Below are 26,246 nucleotides of genomic sequence, written 5' to 3' on the forward strand. Positions count from 1 at the left end.
AAAACTGTTCATGAGAAGGGGGTGACCCAATACTTTTGGCATTTTTGTGTGTATATATATATATATATATATATATATATATATATAATATATGACAATGAAAATTTTTTTTGTAGTTTTTTGAGGTTGAATAGACCTGGATAATCGAAGATCAAAAGTCAGTAACAGAAAGTATGAGGTTAGACGTTGGACCTACTGAAGTTAATGTGTTATATTAATTTGTTACTTAAGTAAATTTCTTATATTGCAGAGTTCTGCTCATTTTCCTGCGTTCCTCTGAGGAGGGAGCCAGTATCTCTTGTACCAAGCAAATTGGTCAATTCCATGAGGTAATGTGGAGATATTTGAACTGACATACAGGTTTCCTCTGGTGACCAAAACTCTAAAAGACCATTCAAACAGTTTCTAATGTGCCACAAGCATTCACAGTCTCGTCTTCAGATCCTTCTATTGCACAACTATCAGGAACACTACCGTTCAAAGGTTTGGGGTTGGTACAATTTATTAATGATTTCTAAAAAGAAATCTCTTATGCTCACCAAGGTTGCATTTATTTGATCAAAAATACAGTGAAAACAGTAACATTATGAAATATTATTACAATTAATAGAACTGTTTTCAAGTTTAATATATATTAAGATGTAATTTATTTTTGTGATGGCAAAGCTGAATTTTCAGCATCATTGCTCCAGTCTTCAGTATCATATGATCCTTTAGAAATTATTCTAATCTGCTGATTTACTGCTCAAGAAACATCTTTAAGAATTATCAATCTTGAAAACAGCTGCTGTTCAATATTTTTGTGGAAACAGTGACAGATTTTTTAGGATTCTTTGACGCATTTATTTAAAATAGAAATCTTTTCTAACATTATAAAAATTTTAACTGTCACTTATTATCAATTAAAATGCATCCTTGCTGAACAGAACAAGATTTGCTAAATTTTATTTTGCCCCCAAACTTTGAGAAATCCACGCAGCTATACAGTCTTTAGCTTTTTCAACAGATTTCAGAATAAACCTCATATAAAGGTGTTAACCTCATTACTGTGTTAAGTTTCTCAATTTCTTTATTACAGATGGAAACCGACAGTGTATCTATACAGATCTTTAAATATGCTTATATTATCATCTGTGATTCAGTGTGCCTGTGCAGTATTTGCATGTCAGTTTTTGAAAATGTGGCGGCATCGTTTAAATTTTGCAGCTCCAGCCGAACTTGCCAATTTCACTTGCCAAATGTGTTCATTCCAGTGCAAAAGCCAACTGGGCAAAAGTTTACTGCAGTATTTTTTTTTTTCTGTGAACTTACATAATGATGATTAGTTCTATTAAAGCAGTTCCTAATCAAAGAGCAAAGAAACACAATCTCAAAAAAGAACAAATGAAGAAAGATAAAGTGTTTCCGCCTGTCGAACATATAAACAATGTATGAACAAACAAACAAACAGCAGAGACAGAATAGAGAGTGGGCACTTCTGTGGGGTCTCTGTTCTGCCATGGGTTGTATTTATGAGCGTTTCGGTTTCAGTTTCGAAAGCCAGTGTCCAGCAGCGGGAGACGGCAGCGTAATGGCTACGAGTGTCACTATTCTGTCAGTGGGGCTCTGCTCAGTTCTGTTTCTCCAGCACCGCCCATTCTAGCCTGTCACCATGGCAATAGAGACACTAGCCAATGCCGATTCTCAGAGGAGGATTCGGCTCCTCCCACTCATCACCATTCTAAGATCACTTAACAGACATACAGCTTAGGAGGGATGAATGCACTGTTGGGTGGTGCCGTCAATCCCTACCCCAAGAGGTATATCTTTATTAGGGTACAAAATCAGTCGTCTTGTCTTAGAGATAAGAGAATCCCATCCTTCCCCAGCCAGGATCCCTCTGAGGGCCAAAGGAGGGCTGGCTTGAGGAGGAGAGACTCTCGGGGCTCAGCTTGCAGCTGCTCGGGCCATCAGATCCTCTAGCGCCTTGTCCTGGTCGTTATTGTGCACGAGCAGTACCTCTTTAATAGTGTCCCTCTCAAAGCCCATTTCTCCAAACCGAGACATTAGCTGCAGAAACTCCAAAGCCTGAGGAGAGAGAAAGTTGCATAAGTACAAAAATTGTTTTCAAACATGTATGACTTTTAATTGCACGGAAAATGTAATGCAGAAAATAAAACAAGAATGTTTTTCCATTCAAATGCAGTACGTCAAGACAAGCATTTGCAATTCTGATATCAAGTACACATGCAACTGTATATTCTAATTAGACAGTAGATTGTAATTTAGGCTGCGTGTGTATTTGTGGCTGCTAGAATTCACCCACCTTTTCCTCTGAACCCTGGTACATCTCCAAGCACTCCTCCACAGCAGTCGCATCAAAACCTCGATCGCACAGTCGACTGTGAGTAAACAGGTATTCCAGCACCTATGAATGAGACCAATGGCATAAACAGTCTTGTTTACATAAAAGTATCACAGGCTTGCACTAAGAATACTAAGGCTAAAAACTGACCTGTTCCACATTCTGTCCTCGTCTCTGCATGGCTTTGAGAACACCCTCATATGAATAACCCATGCCCATAATCATCTCCACACACTGTCGTTCGCTGGGAGAGAGTCCGTGTAGGATCGTGGCAGCAGGTGGCTGGTTAGTCGCTGTGACCTGGTTTGACTACAAAGATGTTATGTAGAAAATCAGTTTAAATATTTTCAACCCAGGCTCAATATAAAAACATGCCTCTATCTACATTTTTGCAAATCTCCAAAAATATTCCTATACATATTCATTGCAGTTTCCAACTCAAATGACCACTAGTAGCAGTAAAACACCAACAACTTTTATTCCTTTTCACACAAATTATGATTACGGGGCAGATCACTGATTAATAAAGACTTATTTTCATGTGATTACTTGCATAACACTATGTTATGATCTTAAAACACTTCTTCCATAGTGCATAGTTTGTCATTTTTGATGTATGCGCCAAATAAACAGCTCCATATGTATGGCTTTTTTGATGTAGTAAACTTGCTCTGTAGCTCCCCTGGTACAGCATTGCAGTTGTGATGTGGAACAGATGAGTTTTTAGCCGTTTCTTGAAGATGGGTAAGGATTCGGCTGCTCGGATTGAGTTGGGCAGGTCCTTCCACCAGATGGGAACAGTTAATGACAAAGTCAGTGAAAGTGTTTTTGTGCGTCTTTGGGATGGCACAATAATGCGTCGTTCACTTGGTGATAAAGTATATATTATTTTCTAATAATTAGCATTAACCTTTTGGTGCCACTCACTGAATATTTAATTTCCAAATTGATGCAACAAAACAACCAACATCATAAAATGTTGCCAAATTCATGTTAATCTGTTTTGGAATAAAGGCTTTTAGTGCTACTCACTGACCATTTCACATTGAAACTGTCACAAAACACACGAGAAGCTACACAATATAATTTTGCAAAAAATGTCACCACAGACACATTTTTCCAAGGAGTCTGCATTACCTATTTTACATACAAACAATTAGCTCTGACAGGCAAATGTTTCCGCCCATGTTACGATACCTGCTTCTGTGTGCCATTCTGAGGGAAGACAGGTTGCTCTTGTGGGAGTGTTGTGATGGTATTTGATGCTGTTCTCTGCAGGGATGGTGGCGTGCCGTTGGATAGGCTGCGTGGTTGGGCTGCTGGGTAAACGCTAAGAGGTGGTTCTGAGGGGGAGTCTCCTGGCTCTGAAAGCTTGGGAAAAGTTAGTGACCGAATGTTACATGGGCGGTCTGCATCAATCTGTCCATAGGGGGTCCCCACAATCCCACCCCGGTCTAAGTCCAGCAGTCCAATCAGTCCATTGGGTTTATGAAAGATTCCTGCTTTGGCCTGAATTGGATGCATATTACTGAGAAAAGTGGGGGGATGTTCTGCTGGAGGAAGCGGAGGCGGCGAAACGGACGACTGCGGTTGGCTCTGCAGAATATTCCGCAACTCCTCTTTGTCGTCCAGTGTTTTAAGCTCAAGTTTGTCAAAAGGGTCCTCCTCTCGTTCAAAGTCTGCTAAGTTCAGAGTCTGTGGAGGCGGGTTGCTAGGTGCTGGTCGTGTTGGTCCAAAAGATGGGGCTGGGAGAGGCGTGAGAATTGCGTTATGCCGTAGGCCAGCTAAAACCGGGTTCAATGCTGGTGGGACAACGTCCTGATCATCAGAGGGGCGTGCTTTCTTCCCCCCAACCAATCCGACATCTGCTTCCTGAGCAGCAGCCTGCCTTTCATTTTCAGAGTCCATCCGGGCGGCTTCCGCTGCTTGAGCCTCCTCAGCTCGCGCTTTGGCGAGCTCTTCCCCCCAATGAACGCTCCGCCTCTCTAGACTAAAGTCATACTGAAGAATAAAGCAAAGCCTTAATTATTTCTGCCAAAAACATTTGTATAAGGGAAAGTTAAAGGGAATTTTGACTTACTTGCAGATCCGAAAGTATGGCATTACAATCAGACAAACAGAAGCCAATGGGAAGACCCACTTTTGAGGGACAGCGGAACTTCTCATTTAGCTTGAAAGGAACAGCATCAAGGTAGCTGACGGGTCCTTGAACATCGAGTGAAGTAAAAGAAGAACATGGGGAAAAAATATTCTATAATGAGTCATTTATTCATGCTTTAATTTTATTTTCAACAAAACAAACAGGACAAATGATTGACTCACCGTTGTTGTGGATATCTGATCCAGACTTCCTCGCAGCCATTTAGAGTAACTAAAGAAATAGACAAACAACATAAATTCATACAAACTGCAGTCAGTTATCTATTTTTTTACACTTTCCTTTACAGAAGTTACCATTTTTGAACATAGCCTAAACATTACAATCAATATCCAATACTTCAAACAAGCAAGGTTTCAGATATCTTTTTAATCTGACAAAATTGGTTGATAAATATAAGACAGAACTGTGTTTAAGATAACAACAGAATTGGTTGCTTGTCATTATGCCAAGTTATTTGTGTCGCTATTGAAATATGTTATTTAAATAAACTTCATTAACTATACATGTGTAGTAATCGAACTATTGGTCTTAATTCCATACACCAAACTGAATCTAGGTCATAACCAATGAAAACCATTACAGATATGACCAGTAATCTGTTTGACTTATATATAAACTACCAGTACAGTTCTGAAACTCTCTTTACAATTATATCACATTTCAAAAGTAATATGAGTAATATTTCATAATTCTGCAGATTTTACTGTATTTTTAATCAAATAAATACAGCAAAATCTGCAGATACTCATATTACTTTTGAAATGTGATATATTTTAATATAAAGTAATATATTTTAAAAGTGTCATTTCAGCAGCCATCACTCTACTCTAGTTGAAAAGACCATAATTTATTTGAAACAGTAATCTTTTACAACATTATACACTGTCACTTTTAAAAGATATAACACTGCTTTATGAATGTATTTAGCTTTTTTTTTTTGCATAAATTGTATGAAATGTATAGCATTACAATCATAAGAGTTAGACATGCCCAAAACAAAATGGGAAAGTAACAAATAATAATAATAATGCATTTGTCTAATGATGGTTGCCAAAAAGTTAATAAAAATGTGTATACTGGTAATCCAATACTTTCGAAAACTGATGAGAAAAACATTAGCAGATCACTAGAAAACAGCATAGGCCAGCATTAAATTACAAGCGTTTCTTGGACTTTGTGAAACAGTAAACAGATAAACTTCTACATTTACAGGAAGTTTACCACCTAAAACATACCAATAAATTAAGTACAAATTATAATCTATGTGAAGATAATTAGGGAACTAGCACAAAAGTGTATCACATGCTGACAAATAAGCTGATAAAACCGGTTTTGAGGTAATTTCCCCACCATGATCTCTTACATAAAAAGCATAGCAGCTGATCAGAAAGAAAAAAAATCATAACCAGTCTGTTAACTACATACAGCTAACAGGTTTGTTGCGTAATAAAGACAACGAGAAATTCATTCAGAAAGCAACCTAGATGAGTCCTATACCAGCTCAATTTCAACAATAAATCTTTAGATATATTGAAAAGATAGTCTTGCGACAAGTTGGTTTATTTTGAAACTGGATGATGACATATATTTCTCCCGACAGAGTTAGAACCGGTGAATTTGGTTTACAGGTTTCATAGAAAGAAAACGATATGCACCAAATGAGTCGCTGTAGAATACTTTAATGGTTGCGGTGCGCTCAACACGAGAGACAACGCAAATAAATAAAACTCCATATATTAAAGAAGAGTGGCTTGATTAAGTGCTGGAAATAGCGGAGGATGGGCAAAGAACGATAACAAAACTCTGAAACATGTACAGTCACACACAAGAGTATTGTACAAACTGTACTTCATAACCATGTTTAGACAGCTATAGAAGAATTCATATGTTCACGTTTTTTATATTTAACTTACAGATTTCAGCTTAAGTTTTGCTTAAGTTGGTATTCTATTTTATCAGTTTAAATAGTTTGTTTTGATAATATATTATGTTAGGGCTATATTAAAAACCTGATAAATAATTGACCTTGTTTTTGAGTCTTTCAGTCTCTTGCTCATCAAGGCTGCATTCATTTAAAAAATACAGAAAAAACAGTGATATAGTGAAATATTATTGCAATTTCTAATATTGGTTTCCTATTTTAATACCTATACTATAAAATAGCATTTATTCCTGAGATCAAAGCTGAATTTTCAGCATCATTACTCCAGTCTTCAGTGTCACATGATCCTTCAGAAATCTTAATAATATACTGATTTATTATCAGTGTTGAAACTGTTGTGCTGCTTAATATTTTTTTGGAACCGGTTTCTTTTTTCTTTGATTCTTTGATTAATAAAAAGTTTAAAAGAACAGCATTTATTCAAAATAGAAATATTTTCTAACAATAGAAGTCTTTACTATCAATTTTATCCATTTAACACCTCCTTGCTGAATAAAGCTTATTTAACTTTCTTTAAGTATTTTTAAAAAAGAAAGAAAAAACATTCTGACCCCAAACTTTTGAATAGATTATATTGTAACACAAAAACTAAACACTGTTCTTTTTAACTTTTAGTTTTTTTGAAATATCACCAGTCCCAAAAAGTACAGTATAAAAAATTTAATTAAATAAAAAAGCAGTACAACTGTTTCCAACATTGATTAAAAATCAGCATATTATAATGACTTCTAAAGGATCCTGTGACTCTGAAAATACTGCTTTGCTTCACGGGAATTAATTACATTTTAAAGTATATTAAAATAGAAAACATTTCTTTTAAATTGCAATAATATTTCACAATATTATTTTGTGAAATAAATATTCAGTATTTATCAAATAGATACAGCCTTGATGAGCATAAGAAACTTCTTTTAAAAAATGTATTGATCCAAACTGTATTGTACAGTAAAAATGATATCTCAGGTAACCTAAAATGTACATCATTTAGTTACATCAAGGGTAAAATCAAATATAAATAGCACATTATAAAGTTAAAAGTGACACACTTTTTTGTGTGCGTGCTGTACAGGTCTGGTATAAAGAATGCTTTTGCTCAGGTGCCCGAAATGTCTGACCGATAGAGAAAAGTTTAGCTCAGCAAGAAAACAAATTAGAGGGAACATTGCTCCCACGGGTCCTTAAATTTGATACAACTAAACTGAAGAGTTTTTAAGGCCTTATACCATTTCACTTATTTAAAACTAAGAAAAAAAAATTCAAATTGCCTTAAATAGATTTAAGAATTCTGCAGATACCTTGTAAATAGTCAAATAAAACTCTTTCCTTGATATTCGTTGATATTTGTGTCTTGAAAATGTTTTTGATTGACATTTATGGTCTTTATTTTATACCAAAATCTGAAGAGTAACTTACCTGCACGAAGGGCTAACGTTACCAGGGATTTAGAAATTTTGCGAGCCCTGTACTACGATTTTATCCTTTTCTGTCTGTCATATCAATCAAATAACTAAGATATTTATGACTTAAAACCAAAGATCTGGTACTTAAGAACTAAACAAGCACGGAAGTGAATGTGGACGTTTGGTTAAAAACAACTGTCTAGTTTTGTTTCAGTTCAGGTTAGTGAAGCGACCTAACAGGGCCCGACTTCCCCTGCCACCGCCCCTCAAACTGTCCCACCGGTGTCCTTACCAGTATCTGCTCTGTCTTCAGTCTCCAAATAGGTCTCTCACTTGTCCTTGGACATAAAAGCTCCGGTCGACGCTCTCAGATGAGGAGATTTACTAAAAACCGAGTATATTTCCTGCTTCCCGCGATGAACGCCATCTTGGTTTGACCGCCTCCTTTGGTTCCTGTGACGACATGCGTTGCCACTGAATGATGACAGGTTCGACCAATCAGAGAAGAGCTGGGGAGGAGACGTCATCTGTGTCGGCCTTTGCACATGGGTTCAGCACGGGTTTGAGTCCATCAACCTGGAAAGGAATGTTTTTATCAAGTTTAGTTTGTTGAATATTGTTTATTTGCGAACTGTAATAATAATTAAGAGATTAAATCTATCTATCTATCTATCTATCTATCTATCTATCTATCTATCTATCTATCTATCTATCTATCTATCTATCATGTTTGTGTTTCTGTCCATCTGTCTATATATCCATCCATCCATCTTTCCTTCCTTCTATCTAACCAACCATTACATTTTCAAAGTTATATATTTCCAAGTTCTAATTCTATTTTGTCTAGGCCTATTTATTTTCTTTCCTTTAAGACTTGCACTCTTCTAGTTTTCTTTAAAAAAAAAAGCCTCTAACTCTAGCTTTCTGTATTATTTTTCTATTCTAACTATTTGTTTTCTTTTTATTTATTATATAATTATAAAAAAAACCTGTTTGGCTAACTGAGACTTGTCATAGCACTTGCATATTATTGCTCTTTTGTTGATGTTGATTGCTTCCATTGTCCTCATTTAGATAAAAGCATCTGCTAAATGATTAAATGTAAATGTAAATATATAGACATAAACATAATGCAAAGCAGCTGATTTTGAAATAAAAGGATATAAGGTTACACAGGCCAACATAGTAGGACTTTTCCTTAGGGAAAATAATTTTATTTCTGCTTTCTTTTCCATTTAAATCTTTTGTATTATTGTTTATTATCTTAATTTTGCATTTTAATTCGTATTTACACTTTTTTATTTAGCTTGTTGTGGATATTCTTATTACGTGTATTATAAAGTACGTTTTTTCTAACTAAAATATTCTCATTTATATATATAACGCATATTTAAATAATTGTAATATCATATTTTCTGTATGTAATAGGTACTACCTGTGTAATAACACATATGTTGTGTGTATAGTTTTCCACGAGTGACAAGTATTTACAGTTGAGTGTCCTGCGTCATGACGTACTGGCGTACAGACGTGCACAGGCACGCACTATGATAACCGGAAGCATCAATAGAAGCGATTGAGAAACGGCGAAAGAAATCATCACCTGTCGATTGCGTTCATATATCTCTCTCCTGCGCTCCCATTAATCTCCATAGCCCACTCTCATAACACCCATACACTTTCGTTAATTCACTGTCGAGTCGGTTCTTTGCGCAAACGGGGGGTTTTGAAGATGCGTTATAGCCTCGCAGCAGAACAAATGTAAACAAGCAGCTGATCAGCCGAAGACGCGCAACGAACGGCGTGATGACAGCGACTCGCAGGGTTTGACAAACATATTCTGCATCATATAAAGCGAAATTAGAGATTTATTTGCATGCTTTAGAGTTTTTTTTAGACGTTAGAGCAGTATACGAGGACAACTCCCACCCATCGCCTTCACCTCCATTGCGGGCAGCAGCAGCAGACACAGAATAAACGGCTTGTTTATTTTTTTATTGATTAGAAGGGTGATAAATAGATTTATTTGTCTTAACATCTGCTTGAAGATTGGATAACTTCACGCCTAACAGGAAAAGCAACAGGATTCGAGAAATAACAAAGGAAAAATAAGGTTAACAGTCCCTTCTGGGCCCCAAGGAATAAATAAATATCAGAAACGTATTAATATTTACATGAAGCTGGAACTTTAAGGCAACCAAACATCACATTTCCTGGGGAGCAGCACAGGTAATAAACTGTATGAACGCTTTTATTTATCAAAATGTTGTTTAGCTTTTGCATACAAATCTAATCATACATTTGTACAACATTTTTACAGGTTTTTTCTTTCATTTTGCATTTTCCTTTACATCTCAACGGCCAAATAGCATATATATATATATATATATATATATATATATATATATATATACACACTATATTGCCAAAAGTGTACAAATCTATACAAATCTAATCATACATTTGTACATTTTTACAGGTTTTTTCTTGCAATTTCCTTTACTTCTCAACGGCCAAATAGCATATACATATATATATATATATATATATATATATATATATATACACACACACACACACTTGTACACTTGTGTACACTATTGTTATATTTGTCGTTTTGGATAAAAGTGAGTGCTAAATTAATAAATGTAATGTAACGTGTGTGTGTGTGTATGAATATATATTTATTTATATATATATATATATATATATATATATATATATATATATATATACATATACTTGTATGTATAGATAGATAGAGATAATATTTTTAATACTTTTGTGCTTTTTACTTTACTTACTTACTTTGCTTTTAGTCATTTAGCAGACGCTTTTATCCAAAGCGACTTACAAATAAGAAAAAGTAACTAAAACTAAAAGTTAAAACTCTGTAAATACTATCTACACACACATTTAAGAAAATACAGAAATTAAATAAAATTGACAAATGCATACAACAACATTTCAATAGTAAACATATAAATGAAAATAAAATAAATATAAAAAGCGATACTTATATACTTTACACTCTTTGGTCTTCACACTAAGAGGGCTTCGCACAAGGGCTGCTGCTGTATAATAACCTTTTTTATACCTATCTAACAAATCACTGCTAGAATTCAGCTGAACCCACTTTCCTATTGATCACTAAAAATGGCCAAGCAAGTGCAGACACTGACAAGATACGCGATACAGTATGAGACCAAACGCGATTTCAGCAACTCTCAACACAGTAAACAAAATAAGCCAAAGTTATTTTATAGGTCAAGGTTATATTAGAGGTAATACCAAATTTAATACTTATATACATTAATAATGAGTTGTCACAATGGGATTGTCCAAAAAAAAACACACACACACACACACGCATATATAATATTCTCTGAAAAAAATAAAATAAACTCGTTTTCATTGAATCCACAGAAAGGCTGAAGGATCAGGACTGTCATGGCACACCAGCAGATGCCGAGCTCTCAGAAGGCTCTGATGCTGGAGCTGAAATCCCTGCAGGAGGAGCCAGTGGAAGGTTTCCGCATCACTCTGGTGGAGGAGTCGGACCTCTACAACTGGGAGGTGGCCATCTTTGGCCCTCCAAACACACTTTATGAAGGGGGCTACTTTAAGGTTAGCCTTGTGTGGATTTAAATGATGTTCGTGAATGCTTACCAGTGGACTAGGTTGTTGCGAGCCGGATAAAGAAATTAAAGTCTGCATGATAATATTTAATTGTGAAGTATACCTCACATACTTGTTTTGCACTCTCAAGTTCTTCTTTCTCCGGTTGGTGTGTTGCTTATACTCTAGATCTCTATTTTTAGCCCTGACAGATATTAATGACATCTCGATATGAGAGCTAAAAAGAGAAGGACAGTGCGTTTTAATCATATTCCCTGTAGTCAATTCTTAGGGACATATAATTAACTGCAATAGTCAGTACTTTCCGTGACGCAGTCCTCAAATTTACCACAAAAAAAAAAAATTCTCATCATTCCTTCAAAGTTATATTATTGTATCATAATATGCCACAGGTCACAGTCTTTGGTGAAGTTTTGTTTATGAATTTAAGGTAACAATTTAGTATGGCTGATTCATATATAAAAATGCCATTTTTGTTATGTTAAAATTCATTCTTCATGGAAACAGATTTAGAGGAATTTACCATCACGAGTTCAGCGATGAATCATCTGCAGTGAATGAATGCCAACAAAATTAGAGTTCAAACAGCTGATAAAAACATCACAATAATCCACAAGTAATCCACATGACTCCACTTCATAAACTTACAGGTGCATCTCAATAAATTAGAATGTCGTGGAAAAGTTCATTTATTTCAGTAATTCAATTGTGAAATTCGTGTATTAAATAAATTCAATGCACACAGGCTGAAGTAGTTTAAGTCTTTGGTTCTTTTAATTGTGATGATGTATACTAACATTTAACAAAAACCCACCAATTCACTCTCTCAACAAATTAGAATCCTTCAGAAGACCAAAAAAAAAAAACATTTTTAGTGAATTGTTGGCCTTCTGGAAAGTATGTTCATTTACTGTATATGTACTCAATACTTGGTAGGGGCTCCTTTTGCTTTAATTACTGCCTCAATTTGGCGTGGCATGGAGGTGATCAGTTTGTGGCACTGCTGAGGTGTAATGGAAGCCCAGGTTGCTTTGAAAGCGGCCTTCAGGTCATCTGCATTGTTGGGTCTGGTGTCTCTCATCTTCCTCTTGACAATACCCAATAGATTCTCTATTGGGTTCAGGTCAGGCGAGTTTGCTGGCCAGTCAAGCACGGTAACACCATGGTCATTGAACCAGCTTTTGGTACCTTTGGCAATGTGGGCAGGTGCCAAGTCCTGCTGGAAAATGAAATCAGCATCTCCATAAAGCTTGCCAGCAGAAGGAAGCATGAAGTGCTCTAAAATTTCCTGGTAGGTGGCTGCGTTGACTGTGGACTTCAGAAAACACAGTGGACCAACACCAGCAGATGACATGGCAGCCCAAGTCATCACTGACTGTGGAAACTTCACACTGGACTTCTGACATTGTTTCTGTTTCAGAAGTGGCTCGGTAGCCCTTTTCCTGAAGATGTCTGAGCGTGGTGACTCTTGATGCACTGACTCCAGCTTCAGTCCACTCCTTGTGAAGCTCTCCCAAGTGTTTGAATCAGCTTTGCTTGACAGTATTCTCAAGCTTGCAGTCATCCCTGTTGCTTGTGCACCTTTTCGTACCCAAATTCTTCCTTCCAGTCAACTTTGCTTTTAATATGCATTGATACAGCACTCTGTAAACAGCCACCCCTTTCAGTAATGACCCTCTGTGACATACCCTCTTTGTGGAGGGTGTCAATGTTTGTTTTCTGGATCATTGCCAAGTCAGCAGTCTTGTCCATTATTGTGGTTTCAAATAACAAGTGATACCCGGAATTAATACTGTAGGGATGGTCATTAATTGAAACTCAAATGTAAATATTCTAATATTTTGAGATACTGATTTTTGACTTTCATCAGCTGTAACTTTTGAAATGTTTTACTTTACATGCAATGAATCTAAAATATATGAAAGTTTCACTTTTTGAAATCACTTACAAGAAAAAAAAGAACTTTTTCACAACATTCTAATTTATTGAGATGCACCTGTACATCTTGTGAAGTGAAAAGCTGCATGCTTGTAAGAAAAAAAATCCATCAAGGCATTTTAACTTCAAACAATTGCCTCTGGCTAACAAGTCCTCTTTCCAGAATATTGCTGGCTCTACATCTACATCTTAGATGTTCTGAGAGTGAGTAAATTCTAATTTAGGTGAACAATTCCTTAAATATAAGAGTAATTTATAAATTGATTCCCCCATGAGTTTTGGAGAAGGATTATATTTTGGTGCAAACAGTAAAACATTCAGTTACACAGAAATTACACTTAATTACACAAGTAATTAATAGCAAGTACCTTCATAGTACCTCATAAAGCATAACATCACTTTGTCTTTCAAAAAAACATAACTGAGCAACTAGGTCCCAACAGCATAGTCTGGCTTATATTTGTAATACAGCAGGTTTTGAGGAAGATTATGGTATCTTTCTAAACACAGGCTTGGGTTCCACCCATCAGACAAAGTATTTCAAATGTGCAGTTATCAGGCTTCAGCAAGAAATTGCATGGATATAGATATTGCATCTTTGAATAGCATTTATAATTTGTTATACGTCAAATGTAATGTGTATGTTCTTATTTTTTTATATATGCAAGTTTTCCTGTGAAAATCCCAGTTTTTAGAGCTTCAAAAAGCTGTCATTTGTTGCTATTTATTTCTAATGATCACTAATGAAGTTAGATTAGATCAGGTTTTAGCTTTCTAACACTACATGCTTTGACTGAGACTCATATCTTCATTCACGCTGTCACAGTTGCGCTGCGGTCTGACTTGAGCACTAGCTAGTTCATGTAGTCTGATACGTAATCAGCAGTCAACAGCAGTGGTGAGTAGCAGGATTTCCACTCGCAGAGAAGATACAGTCTAGAGTGGCACTGCACTCATGTTTAAAGCAAAAATGACAATTCTCTCATTATTTACTCACCCTCATGTCATTCCATACCTGTTGGACTTCTTTATATCATGAAGAATGTGACTAGAGGTTTCAGGTTTCAAAAAAAATTCAAACTACTTTTTATGGCTTATGCACTATAGAGTCATAACTTTGTGAGGAAAAGATTGAAATTTGACTGATCACCGTTATTCACTGCAAATAGTGACATCTGCCATAGCTCTGTTTGGTGTGTGAGCAATTTCTAAATGGACAAATCTTTAGAGTCGGATCCTTTCAAAGAATTAGTTCATATGGGAATGTAACAATATAAAGGTTAGTAATTAATGACAGAATTTTCATTTTCGGCTGAACTTTTCCTTTAAAACCGTACTCATGGCCATAGCCACATAACCTATAACTGCTCTCACAACCATTGCAGTTGTTATAACTAAACTCAAAGCCACAATTACTTTCAAAATCACTATTGTTATGATAACCACAATCACAACATTCAGCACAAAATAGTACTATCTGCACTGCACTGAAGAGAGTGCAGCATTTAACACAGCACTGTACTGTACTGTTTAGTTGAATTGCACTGTTGTCTCAAGCGTGTTTTTGGCACCACGTCAGAAACCTTATGAAGAGTACATGATGTTGAGATTCATGAGAATTATGTTTATATGAACCCTTTTAGTCAGGGACCGATTTATAACGGCTCGTTTACCAGCTATAATACGGCTCATATGCGAGCTAATAATGCTCAGTGTTTCACTCTGTCTCTTTCCCAGGCCCATATAAAATTTCCTATTGACTACCCATACTCTCCTCCGACCTTCCGATTCCTCACCAAGATGTGGCATCCGAACATCTATGAGGTGCAAATGCTTGTGTATGCCTGTTTAATGCATGTTTACTGCGCCTCCAAATGGATTACAACAGCTTAAAACTTACATTAGTAATCATAACAATGCTGCCATTGTTGCTTAATGTACATTTCTCTACCCCAGAATGGCGACGTGTGTATTTCCATCCTCCATCCTCCTGTGGATGACCCTCAGAGCGGAGAGCTGCCCTCAGAACGATGGAACCCCACACAGAATGTCAGGTATTCTGGTGAAAATACCCAGAATTTCACTCAAATAAATGTTGTTCTTTTGAACTTTCTATTTATTAAAGAATCTAAAAAGAAATGAATAACCATTTCCACTAAACTATAAAGCAGCACAACTGTTTTCAATATTGATAATGATAAGATTTTTGTCTTGAGCAGCAAATCGGCATATTAGAATGATTTCTGAAGGATCTTGTGGCACTGAAGACTGGAGTAATGATGCTGTTACTGTTTTGCTATCACAGGAATAAATTACATTTTAAAATATAAATAAATATATAGAATAGAAAGCATTTATTTTAAATCGTAATAATCTTTCACAATATGACTGTTTTTACTGTATTTTTTGATCAAATAAATGCCTCCTTGGTGAGCATGAGAGACTTCTTTCAAAATCATTTCAGAAATCTTGCCAACCCCAAACCTTTGAACGGTAGAGTAATGTTTGTGTTTGTCTGTAGAACAATCCTGCTGAGCGTGATCTCACTGCTGAATGAACCCAACACCTTTTCTCCTGCAAACGTGGATGCCTCGGTCATGTTTCGCAAGTGGAGAGACAGCAAAGGCAAGGACAAGGAATACGCAGAGATTATAAGGTACGACCACTTTATCATCTAGGCTAAATGACTTCCATGAAAACACATACTCTGCTTCTTCCATCAAATTACATTAAGTTTAAAGATCAATCTGCAACATTTTCTCCTGCTCTTTGACTTATTAATATTAAAAGGAATTTTCAATTTTTTTTTATTTGCTTCACCTCAAACCGTACAAAGTACAGATGCATATAATTAAATGATTAATATATTATGAATGATGCTTTCTAATGGTTTTTTAAAATCTCTAACTCTAATCTACTTTGAAGTAGTGGAGCTAAGCCATATCTAGAGATAAGAATATCATAGAGACTTGGCTGTGTGTTTCTGATTAAGGCTAGTAAGCATCCACCCTGAGCACTCATGAAATTTGCTTGTTCTTTGGGAAAAGAAGTGAAATATATTTATACACGCAGCTGTTACATTTGCAATTGTTAAAAGAAGCTGTGAAGCCTTCTTTGATCTGCAGAGATCCAGCAACATGCTAACACAAAACTCACAACTGTAGCAACTGTCAGGGTTCCTACACGGTTTGGAAAAGTATGGAAAAAAAAATATTTGCATTTCCAGAATGTTTTAACCTATTTAGTTTTTTTATAATAGAAAATTAAGAATTTAACGAAAATAAGTTTATCATACAAGAAGTGTTTTCATGGCAGCTGTTTAATGATTCTTTAGTGATTGTCAAACACGACTGGTGCACTTGGTGCAAGGTGCACTTTTTCATTTTGCAATTTGGGTTTCTAGGGCCTCTAGGACCTTTAAAGAAATATACAGATATTTATGTGCGCACAAGAAACTAATAAACTTAACATACACTGAGCCACCAATTGCGCTATTAGCCCATTTCGTGGTATGGTTACTTGGGTGCCACAGAGTATGTGTTAAAGAGACCTAAGGCCAATAGGACTTGGCAAATAGGACAATGCACACAGCCGTATTATGCCATCAGCCCATTTCGTGTCATGGTTTTTCCGCCGGAACAGAGGCTAAATTGGACATTAGGCCTTGATATTAGAGGTACAACCATTAGAGGAAAGCCAAATTTTGAGCAAGTAGATCTCTATTAATTCATGTGCATCCATCACTTTATTCATAGCAAGATGGCAATGATGCACAAAGGAAATGGGTTTATATAAAACTAGAAATTGTAATGTGTAAGCATGCAAAAAATTCCCATGCACATGTGAATAGTTTCTCGAGGGCACAAAAAACGTTTCTTGTGTGCATGCAAATGTGTGTATTTTTATTATTTTAAAAAATATATTTTAGGGGCTTTGTATGTTCACTTGTATGTTTCTATCACTTAAAGAATATCAATGAAAAAAAAAAACTTAAAAAATAAAAATATTTACAGATGACTGTAATATATACCAAATACAGTATAAAGCTGAAAATAGTTCTGTATGAACCATTTATGTTAAAAATGGGCCAGAAATCTACTAGGAGGTTTGGAAATTTGAGTCTGGAAAAGTATGGAATTTTGAAATGGAAAATGTATAGGAACACTGAACTGTATAGCAGCGTTTCAACAGCCACCCAGAACACCTAAGTAACAGCAGCAGCACCCTGGCAACCGCCCAGCAAACCCAAGCATTGTGCGCAACTTCTCTATTCTTCAGGAAATGTCAAAATTGACATTTGACAATTGACATTAACTTTGGCTGACATCTAGGTTAAACATTGACTAAGGCCAGATTTTGGCCCAACACACTTCCATTGCACCATCTCACTGAAGTTCAGGACATGCTGCTCCGAGTGTCTTTATTTCCCTTGGGCAAGTAAACATTAGTGAAAAATGTTGAACTTTTCCCTTATTGACATTCTTTTCTAACAAAAAAAAGTCTCTTAAGCTCACCAAGGCTATGTTCATTTAACCAAAATACAATAAAAACATTAATATTGAGAAATATTATTGTATTAATGAATATTTAACATTTAGAAATATATTAAAATAACTTTTCAGCAGCCATTAGTCCAGTCTTTAGTGTCACATGCTTCTTCAGAAACCATTCTAATATTTGATGCATACGAAACATTTCTTATTACCGTATGTTGAAAACATTTGTGCTGCTTAATATTTTTGTGGAAACCGTAATAATTATTTATTTTTTTGTCAGAACTTATTTGAAAAATAATTTATTTGACATAGAACATATTGGTCAAATTAAAAATGCCTGTCACTTTTGATCAAATTAATGCATCCTTGCTGAAAAAAATCTGGTAATATGTATATATATATTAGTGCTGTCAAATGATTAATCGCGATTAATCACATCAAAAATAAAAAAAATTGTTTATATAATATATGTGTGTTCACTGTGTATATTTATTATGTATATATAAATACACACACGTACAGTATATATTTTAAAATATTTACATGTATATAGTTATATTAATATAATTTATATATAAATCTATTTAATATATAAACATCAAATGATTTTCTGAAATACATGCATGTGTGTATTTATATATTCATAATAAATGTACACAGCACACACACAGATTATGTGAACAAAACCTTTTATTTAGGATGCAATTAATCGCGATTAATTGTTTGACAGCACTTATATATAGATAGATGGATAGATAGATAGGTGTTATTTTTGCTGCTGTTCCAAAAAGCCTTAACTGGTTTGCTGACTCTGTCTTTGCATTGTGCACAGGAAGCAGGTGGTGTCCACTAAGGCAGATGCAGAGCGAGATGGAGTTAAAGTACCAACGACGCTAGCTGAGTACTGCATCCAGACCAAAGTGCCTTCCCACGACAGTAGCTCTGACCTGCTCTACGACGATCTTTATGATGATGACATAGAGGAGGAGGAAGATGACGAAGATGAGGCAGAGGCCAGTGGGATTGGCAGTGAAATGGCCGGGGACTGTTTTGGCGATGAAGACGACTCTGGCAATGAGGAATCTTGACCTCCTTCCACCGTTTCCGTGACACTGACCTTTGCCCTCTCACTATTCTTTACCCTGACAGCCTCATGCTTCAAATTCTCTTTTCCTGTGCTTAAAGCTTTCGTTTTTCACTCTGTTCCAAAAAACTCATTACTTAAGATCTCTGTCCTTTTCAGCACCTCCCCATTCATAAGTAAAGTTCACTATGGGTTCACAAAACCAGTCATTTTTAGTAATGTTTCACATCCCTCCTTCTCCTGCCTCTTAACCTCAGGGCTTTTGGATAATCAGAGCTTGTCAGGCCACCTTAAACATGCTCATTTCAAAATGTTTTGTTAATTGCAACCCTTTTTTGAAGGCTAGTTCCCTTTAGAAATTACAATTCTGTTGTAATTTACTCACCCTCATGTTTCTAGAGAAATCTTGTCAAGCTGTTTTGAGGTTTCTGAGCTGATTTTTCCACAAGTAATAACTAAACAATGCCAGTGTCCAAATACACCTATTTCCCCTACTATATATTAGGCAAAAACAGTACATAAGAAGGAAAAAAAGAGAGAGAAAAAAGTCAGAAAAACTCAATTTTGAGATAAAAACTTGGAAGTAAGAGATTTTTTGGGGGGGAATTTGAAGATATAAACTCGGAATTCTGAGACGAAAAGTCTGAGTTGTGAGATTTAAATTCATAATTGACCCTTCGCAAAGAGCTTGATTGACAGGTGATTTGACCAATCATAACCCCGAAACTGCCAGCTTGGCCGACAAACAAATCAGACAGGAGAGTAGATTAACTTCGGTGGACTTAAACTTGATGTCTTGATGCTTGATGTCTTTCCGCAGTTGAAATAAAATACGTTCCGATGTTCATTCATGTTTATTTCATGCTATAACTAGTAAAGAGGAAGAGACACTTTAAAGAGCCACAAAATGGTATTTATTGTTTGAATTTCTTAAAAAAAAAAAAAGACCAATTTTGAAAGCTGAGACCTTGTTTCATACCAGAAATAGCTTGCTCTGTCTTGTCTGTTGGCGTGTTGTCAGTTTCCTCTTTTCTCCGCTATGTATTTTTCACTGCATGAGAACATGATGTGTAGTGTCAGAGCGGCATGGCTTGTCAGACATAGCAACATTAACTAAGGAGACCGAGTTTTTGCGAAAGGTCAATTGCAAGAATAAAAAATTTGTGAGATAAGAAGTTGCAATTGCCCTTTTTATTATTTATTATATGGCGGAAACAAAAGAATGACTGTGAGATGTCAGAATTGCGAAAAACTTGCAATATACAATGGCTTCAGTCCTTCCTTATATCACTAAAGCTCTCATTTATGCTCCAAGCCATTGATTCTTGTGTGTTTCATAACCAAATGCAGTGTGCCAGTTTGAATCAAGAGAGCCAGACACATTTGCAATGAAATGAGGGTGAGTAAATAAATGATAAAACTTAATTTTTTTACTAACTAACCCTTCAACCTACCCATGAGCTAGTTACGCCTGGTAAAATCACCAACAAATGAATGTTTTGTTAATTTCCAAGTTACAGTTTCTTCAGAACTGTCTTTACAGTATAGGGCTTCACCGATTCCACTATATGTACCTAAGATCCCACCTAGAAAGGTAAGCATTTAAGGGAGGAAAAATGGAGAATGAATAGACTGTTTCCTTCTCATAAAATTTAATTTCGTCATTTTGACCAGCCATCCACATCGGCAGGGTCACCTTCACAATTACATCCTCTTATGCACAGCTCCTACCCCCAAATCACCTCAGCTTTTTGAGCCATTAAATCACGGTGTCAGATTATATGGCACATGAAGGTGCTTTCAAGTGCTCAGCAACATTAAAACTACTTCCAGCACACCTTCATTTCGCTGACCCAGAAACTATGATGAGACTGTTTAAGTCACTATGATGATGTCCCACGTTCGGCCCCTAATATTCCATCCACCAATTTTGTCTGAAGGTGATTATACCGTTATGCTTTTAAATGTACACATACTCTTGGTAAGTGATCACGTATGAGTGTCCGAGCAGCTGTACCAAACCATTTCCTTTTCTCACGGATTTTGACAGAAAATCTTGGGAGTTTTTTTTTTTCAGTACGGGGTTTGAGATCAGTGACTGCTGAAGACATTTCGCTCATCGGTGTGAGCCCTCTCGTCCCTGGTCTTATGCTTTTTTTTGCGTTGGCAATGGTGCCGTCGTTTTAATGTGTTTTATATGATGCGTCAATCATCCGATGAGGCACGCGAATCCCTAAGGTCTCATTAATGGGGGTGGAAGCGTAGATGTTTATGCACATGGGGTCTCAGGTACACCTTTATTCCCACAAACCAGCCAAGGACACAGATGCTGATTCCTGGTCCTACAAAACCCCTCCGGAAGGGAGTGTGGATGTGAGGATCGTGAGGAAACGGTGCTCTCGTACTCTCCCGAGCATCATGAACTCGCTGAACTATCTAGAACTATCGTTGCCGGCTCAATCGGACTGGATTTTACACATTCAGCAAGAGACTCGGTGTATTGCACCCCTGTGCACAGCAAAACAAGTTCATTTGAAAAAGTGTTGTGACGTTAGTCTACAGTGGATTTGTCTTGAAGGATTTTATTATTTGTGTGACATGAGTGTGTTTTTAATGTTTCATTAATGATTTTTTTGTTTTTCATATGCTATTCTTTGACAGGATTTGTGGTCCTGAGTCAGATCAAAACAACAGAAGTCATTATTTGCTCTAAGTTCGATGCATTACCTTTCTCTTGGAATATTGTTAAAGGGAATATCATTCTAAATATTCACATAAGGAAGAATGGAGAACAGTAAGAATGACTCTAAATTGATAGCTTTTTCTATTCTAAACATAAGCATTTGAGTTCGGGGGGGGGGGGGGGGGGGGGGGGGTGTCCAGTATGATCATTTTAAGACTGTGCTTGTATGATCACAATACAATTCATTTTTGTTTGTGTGTATGTACAGGAGTTAATGCTCCTTAGCAATTAAACCATTAGACAAGGCATTTAGAGGTGCTTTCAGTTCATGACGGTGTTGTTATCGTTGACTAAAACTACTAAAAAAAACATTTTTGTTAATTGAAATAAAGCTAATCATTAGATGACGAATTTAAACAATATTTTTGAACATTTTAAACTGAAGTTTAAGTACTAAAATTACTGAAATACTGAAATAAAAATAAAACCAATTAGAAAATATTTGAAAAGAAACTAATAAAATGTCAAAGCACTAACTAAAATTAAAATGAAAAATATCAAAATAACAGCTCGTTCTAAAATATTAATACAAATTATAATAGAATATAAATAATACAACAATCATTGATTCTTAAACAGTGTTTCTCATTTACTGGTTTCATTTTAGTTCATAATTTAGGACAATCTGGATGATACAGGATTCATAGCAAAACAACTTGCATACAATTTATAGACTATTTTTGATAGTCTATGGGCTTCTCAAAGTGATTTTTCGGTGGGAATTAACAGTTTGCCACAGATGGCGTCATTCCAGCTTACCTCGTATTGAACCCGGAACATTCTTTGGAATGAATGGCAGCTTTGTTTTGCTAGTTGGTGGAGATTTAGAGGTTGTGCATTTGTCGTAACATTTTAACTACTTGGCAGCAACCTTTTATGAATTCAAATTAAATTCAGCATAGCAAGCAGAGACGCAAAACGAACGGAAGTCAAATGTCTATTCCCACAGTCAAATTTCATACAGCACATCAGGTCCTCCTTTAAACCTTCATTAATTCAACATCCTAAAACTATTTTATTAAGATGAGAGCAAGCATTGAACTGTCAAAACCAAGTGTAAATGTTACTGTTTGCCCTGTGTTTCTAGATACTGCTGTGCTGCTGTAAGTGTGTCCTGTAAGTCCTGTTGTTTTGCCAGCTTGCAGGCGTCCTCTAGTTTGGCCCAGCGGTAATCCTGGTGTTCGTCTGAGAGAACGACCTGTGTGTTTGGGTCACGCAGCTCAGCCAACCAATAGAGGACCTCTTTGTCCTTTCCTCGGACCCGATAGTGCAGCCTCTGCAGGAAGCCATCTACCATACACAGGTGATCTTTATCTAAACCCGCTTCCTCCTGTGTCTCTCTCAAGGCGGTGGTGAAGTCGTCCTCTCCAGGGTCAACATGACCTTATGGGGGGAGGATAATGTTATTCTTTCAGTAACGATACTAAGAAATTGAAGATTTCTTCAGACTCATTTTCTGTGTGTAGAAATAAGCATAACTTTGAAAATAGGCCATAATATTCTTTTAAATGGACAGGACTAAAGTGGTTCAAAAAGAAATTGAGAGTTAAATGAGTTGAACACAGGAAAAAGCATCAAGAGAAGCTGTGAGATGCACCTTTGGGTGGTGTCCAGTGATGTTCCCTGTCAGAGGTCTGCAGCAGCAGGAACTCTATATTATCAGGGGGAGGCTTCTGGACCAAACGTCGAAAAATGACAAATCCACATGCCCGCAATGCCATAACCTGCCAGTACACAGTCTAGTAAAGCACATGCAGCTATTATATTTTTACTGTGCTTTTCTAAAAAAAAAAAAAAAAAAAAAAGTGAATGATAAATGTGTAAAATACAAACAAATGCTTTAATCTTCATTAAACTGATACATAATTTGAGATGTTTGAAAAGATATATCATAGCTGATTTAGTTTGTACATATATAAATATAATTAAAACATCTTGTATAATTAAATATTTTATTCCCTTTTTAAAACAGATCAATCCTATTTTGTATACAATTTTAAGTTTATGTACAATTTTCACTTTTATTACTGTTTTATAGTTTAACAACAGTTTTTCAGTGTTTAAAGATGTGTTGCAATGGTATAATTTTGTACAAATTTTATATGTAATATTTATTTGGAGAATGTTTTGTTTAATAATTTTATTTAGTTTTTAATAATATAAAGCACATGCAACTGTAGAGGTTAAACTATGCTTTCTAAAAAGACATAAAATATCATATGCCATTTGCAAAATACCTGAAACTACTATTTTATACTTCTGATTTGCAGAAACCCAGCTGAGAAAAAAAAAACATGCTGGTCTTAGCAGGTCTGTCTGGTTTCAAAGTGTACTGTCATTTTAAAAAGCCACAGCCATATCACCCTGTAGCCCAAGACTGGTTGCCCACTGAAGCTAAGCTGGGTTGAGCCTGGTCAGTACCTGGATGGGAGACCTCCTGGGAAAACTAGGTTGCTGTTGGAAGAGGTGTTAGTGAGGCCAGCAGGGGGTGCTCACCCTGTGGTCTGTGTGGGTCCTAACGCCCCAGTATAGTGATGGGGACACTATACTGTCAAAAAGCACCGTCTTTCGGATGAGATGTTAAACCAAGGTCCTGACTCTCTGTGGTCATTAAAAATCCCAGGATGTCTTTCGAAAAGAGTAGGGGTGTGACCTCGGCATCCTGGCCAAATTTCCCCATTGGTCTCTGACCATCATGGCCTCCTAATCATCCCCTTACATTAATTGACTTCATCACTCTGTCTCCTCTCCACCAGTAAGCTGGTGTGTGGTGGGCGTTCTGGCGCACTATGGCTGCCGTCGCATCATCCAGGTGGATGCTGCACACTGGTGGTTGACGAGGAGACACCACCCCTCACAATGTAGAGCGCTTTGAGTGCTTAGAAATGCAGAAAAACGCTATATAAATGTAATTAATTATTATTATTATTATTTTAGCACATCGCATAATAATGGATAAAAAAACGAAAGTTTTAATTCAGGAAACAACAGGAAGTTGCAGGTTTTCAAACAGGAAATGTCAACTACAAGTCTTTTGAATGTGTTTGAAGTTGTTTAAATACAAATTGTGGATTGGAAATACTACTTAATGAAACTGGACTCGCTTATGTGTAATATGCCTGGATTTCCGATTTCTAGTCGAGATAGCAGGCTAACACCATTCATTAGCTGCTCTTAAGCTATAGCTGAAGATGAAATCATTTCACTTACGTCTAGCCGGTAATGATTCAATGTTTCTTTTTGTTTAGAACAGATGCGACATAACCTGGCAAATTAATAAATGAATGGAGAGCGTAGTATGCAGGTGTTACGGTTTAACTGGTTTCCGTGTTATCTGGTGACCAACTTCCTGGTTCAGGTCCTGAATTACGTAACAAAACAAAAAAATGTCTGTTTGGAATGGGTCTCGAACACGCCCAAAAACAGCTGCGCTGGGAGACGCCAGTAATGAATGCACCGAGCTGCATTGATTTACTCTCGGCGTAACATTATGCAGCATGGCTGAATCAAGGAAATGTGCCAGTGTTAACTTGTGACCTGTTTGCTAGCCAAAATCTAGTTTTACTGTCACAATAAGTTAACGTCATTCTCCAGCCAAAGCACTTCTAATGCTGCTGAATGATTATGATTTGATCATACAAATTTCCAAACTCTTTCAATCAATGCTCCACAAGTTCTTTCACAATCCCTTTTATTGCCAGATACAATGGGTTTACGTACAATGAATTTGTCTTTGTGTACTGGACAAAAATACAACAAATAAATGAAATTATATAAATAAATAAATGGACGTTAATGCTCTAAGCAAATCCTGCTACAAAAGACAGTGTACAGACGTGGTTCATTCCACTGGTTAATACATAAAAATACATTTTTGCCTTGCTTAGTTGGGGACACTTGACTGATTGCACACTATTGGAAGAGAGCTGAAGTGGATGACATCACTAAATCATCAATGAACTGACTTTAGCTGGAAAATGACTGTTGTTGTCCTCTATTTTCCTGTTGACACTGTAAAGCTGCTTTGACACAATCAGCATTGTATAAAGTGCTATATAAATAAAGGTGAAAAACAATTCCAATTATACCTCTATAGCACTTTTCACAGCTTTACAATACACATACTACACACAAGCAGGACAAAGGAAGTCTTCCTCAATGGTACACTTCAAGTGGTTGAATTAGATTTTAGACATGTCTAATAATTGTGAGCAATTCTAAAACAACACAGATGTTTTGTGGGACATTTTCCCCATGCAACCTCTTAGTATGAAAACTGAAATGGGTAAATAACTTAAAGAATTGAAGATTTTTAAACAATTTTATTTAAGAATTCTGTGCTACAAAAGAAAATGTAAACAAATGTGATTCATTTGACGTGATTTTATTATTACATTAGTGTCAGAACAGTTTTTTTAAAGGCAAGCACTGGCCAACACATTCCCTGTGAAACCAGTTCACAGCTGCTATAAATCTGGGAAGACTGCATGTTGCACTTT

General features: G+C 36.2%; 3 protein-coding genes across 5 annotated transcripts; 1 reads left to right on the plus strand and 2 right to left on the minus strand.

Moving 5' to 3' along the window:
• Window positions 1-122: 122 nt before the first annotated feature.
• LOC306862906 (ubiquitin-associated protein 1-like) lies at window positions 123-8,323 on the minus strand. The gene is made up of 7 exons (XM_079405987.1): window positions 8,140-8,323; window positions 4,667-4,715; window positions 4,425-4,549; window positions 3,542-4,345; window positions 2,495-2,653; window positions 2,306-2,407; window positions 123-2,067 (listed from the first exon to the last, which is right to left on the minus strand). Exons 2-7 carry the CDS (start codon window positions 4,704-4,706, stop codon window positions 1,927-1,929), a joined length of 1,371 nt encoding a protein of 456 aa, XP_079262113.1. The 5' UTR covers window positions 4,707-4,715; window positions 8,140-8,323; the 3' UTR covers window positions 123-1,926.
• A 1,035-nt stretch (window positions 8,324-9,358) lies between these two features.
• LOC306862371 (ubiquitin-conjugating enzyme E2 R2-like) lies at window positions 9,359-21,991 on the plus strand. Its single transcript, XM_079405146.1, has 6 exons — window positions 9,359-10,076; window positions 11,274-11,474; window positions 15,162-15,248; window positions 15,381-15,478; window positions 15,946-16,080; window positions 18,753-21,991. Exons 2-6 carry the CDS (start codon window positions 11,298-11,300, stop codon window positions 19,006-19,008), a joined length of 753 nt encoding a protein of 250 aa, XP_079261272.1. The 5' UTR covers window positions 9,359-10,076; window positions 11,274-11,297; the 3' UTR covers window positions 19,009-21,991.
• Window positions 21,646-25,086, minus strand: LOC306862372 (bis(5'-nucleosyl)-tetraphosphatase [asymmetrical]-like). 3 transcript variants are annotated; one of them, XM_079405148.1, is made up of 4 exons: window positions 24,958-25,086; window positions 24,169-24,625; window positions 23,345-23,471; window positions 21,646-23,130 (listed from the first exon to the last, which is right to left on the minus strand). In XM_079405148.1, the coding sequence occupies exons 3-4, from the start codon at window positions 23,466-23,468 to the stop codon at window positions 22,811-22,813; spliced, it is 444 nt and encodes a 147-aa protein (XP_079261274.1). In that variant the 5' UTR covers window positions 23,469-23,471; window positions 24,169-24,625; window positions 24,958-25,086; the 3' UTR covers window positions 21,646-22,810. The 3 variants fall into 3 exon arrangements, with proteins under 3 accessions (XP_079261274.1, XP_079261275.1, XP_079261273.1); XM_079405149.1 differs by lacking the exon at window positions 24,169-24,625 and having other exon boundaries at window positions 24,958-25,083; XM_079405147.1 differs by lacking the exon at window positions 24,169-24,625 and having other exon boundaries at window positions 23,345-23,528; window positions 24,958-25,083.
• Window positions 25,087-26,246: the final 1,160 nt, after the last annotated feature.

This window comes from Barbus barbus, assembly GCF_936440315.1.
Source record: "Barbus barbus genome assembly, chromosome: 43".
Classification (NCBI taxonomy): Eukaryota; Metazoa; Chordata; class Actinopteri; order Cypriniformes; family Cyprinidae; genus Barbus; species Barbus barbus.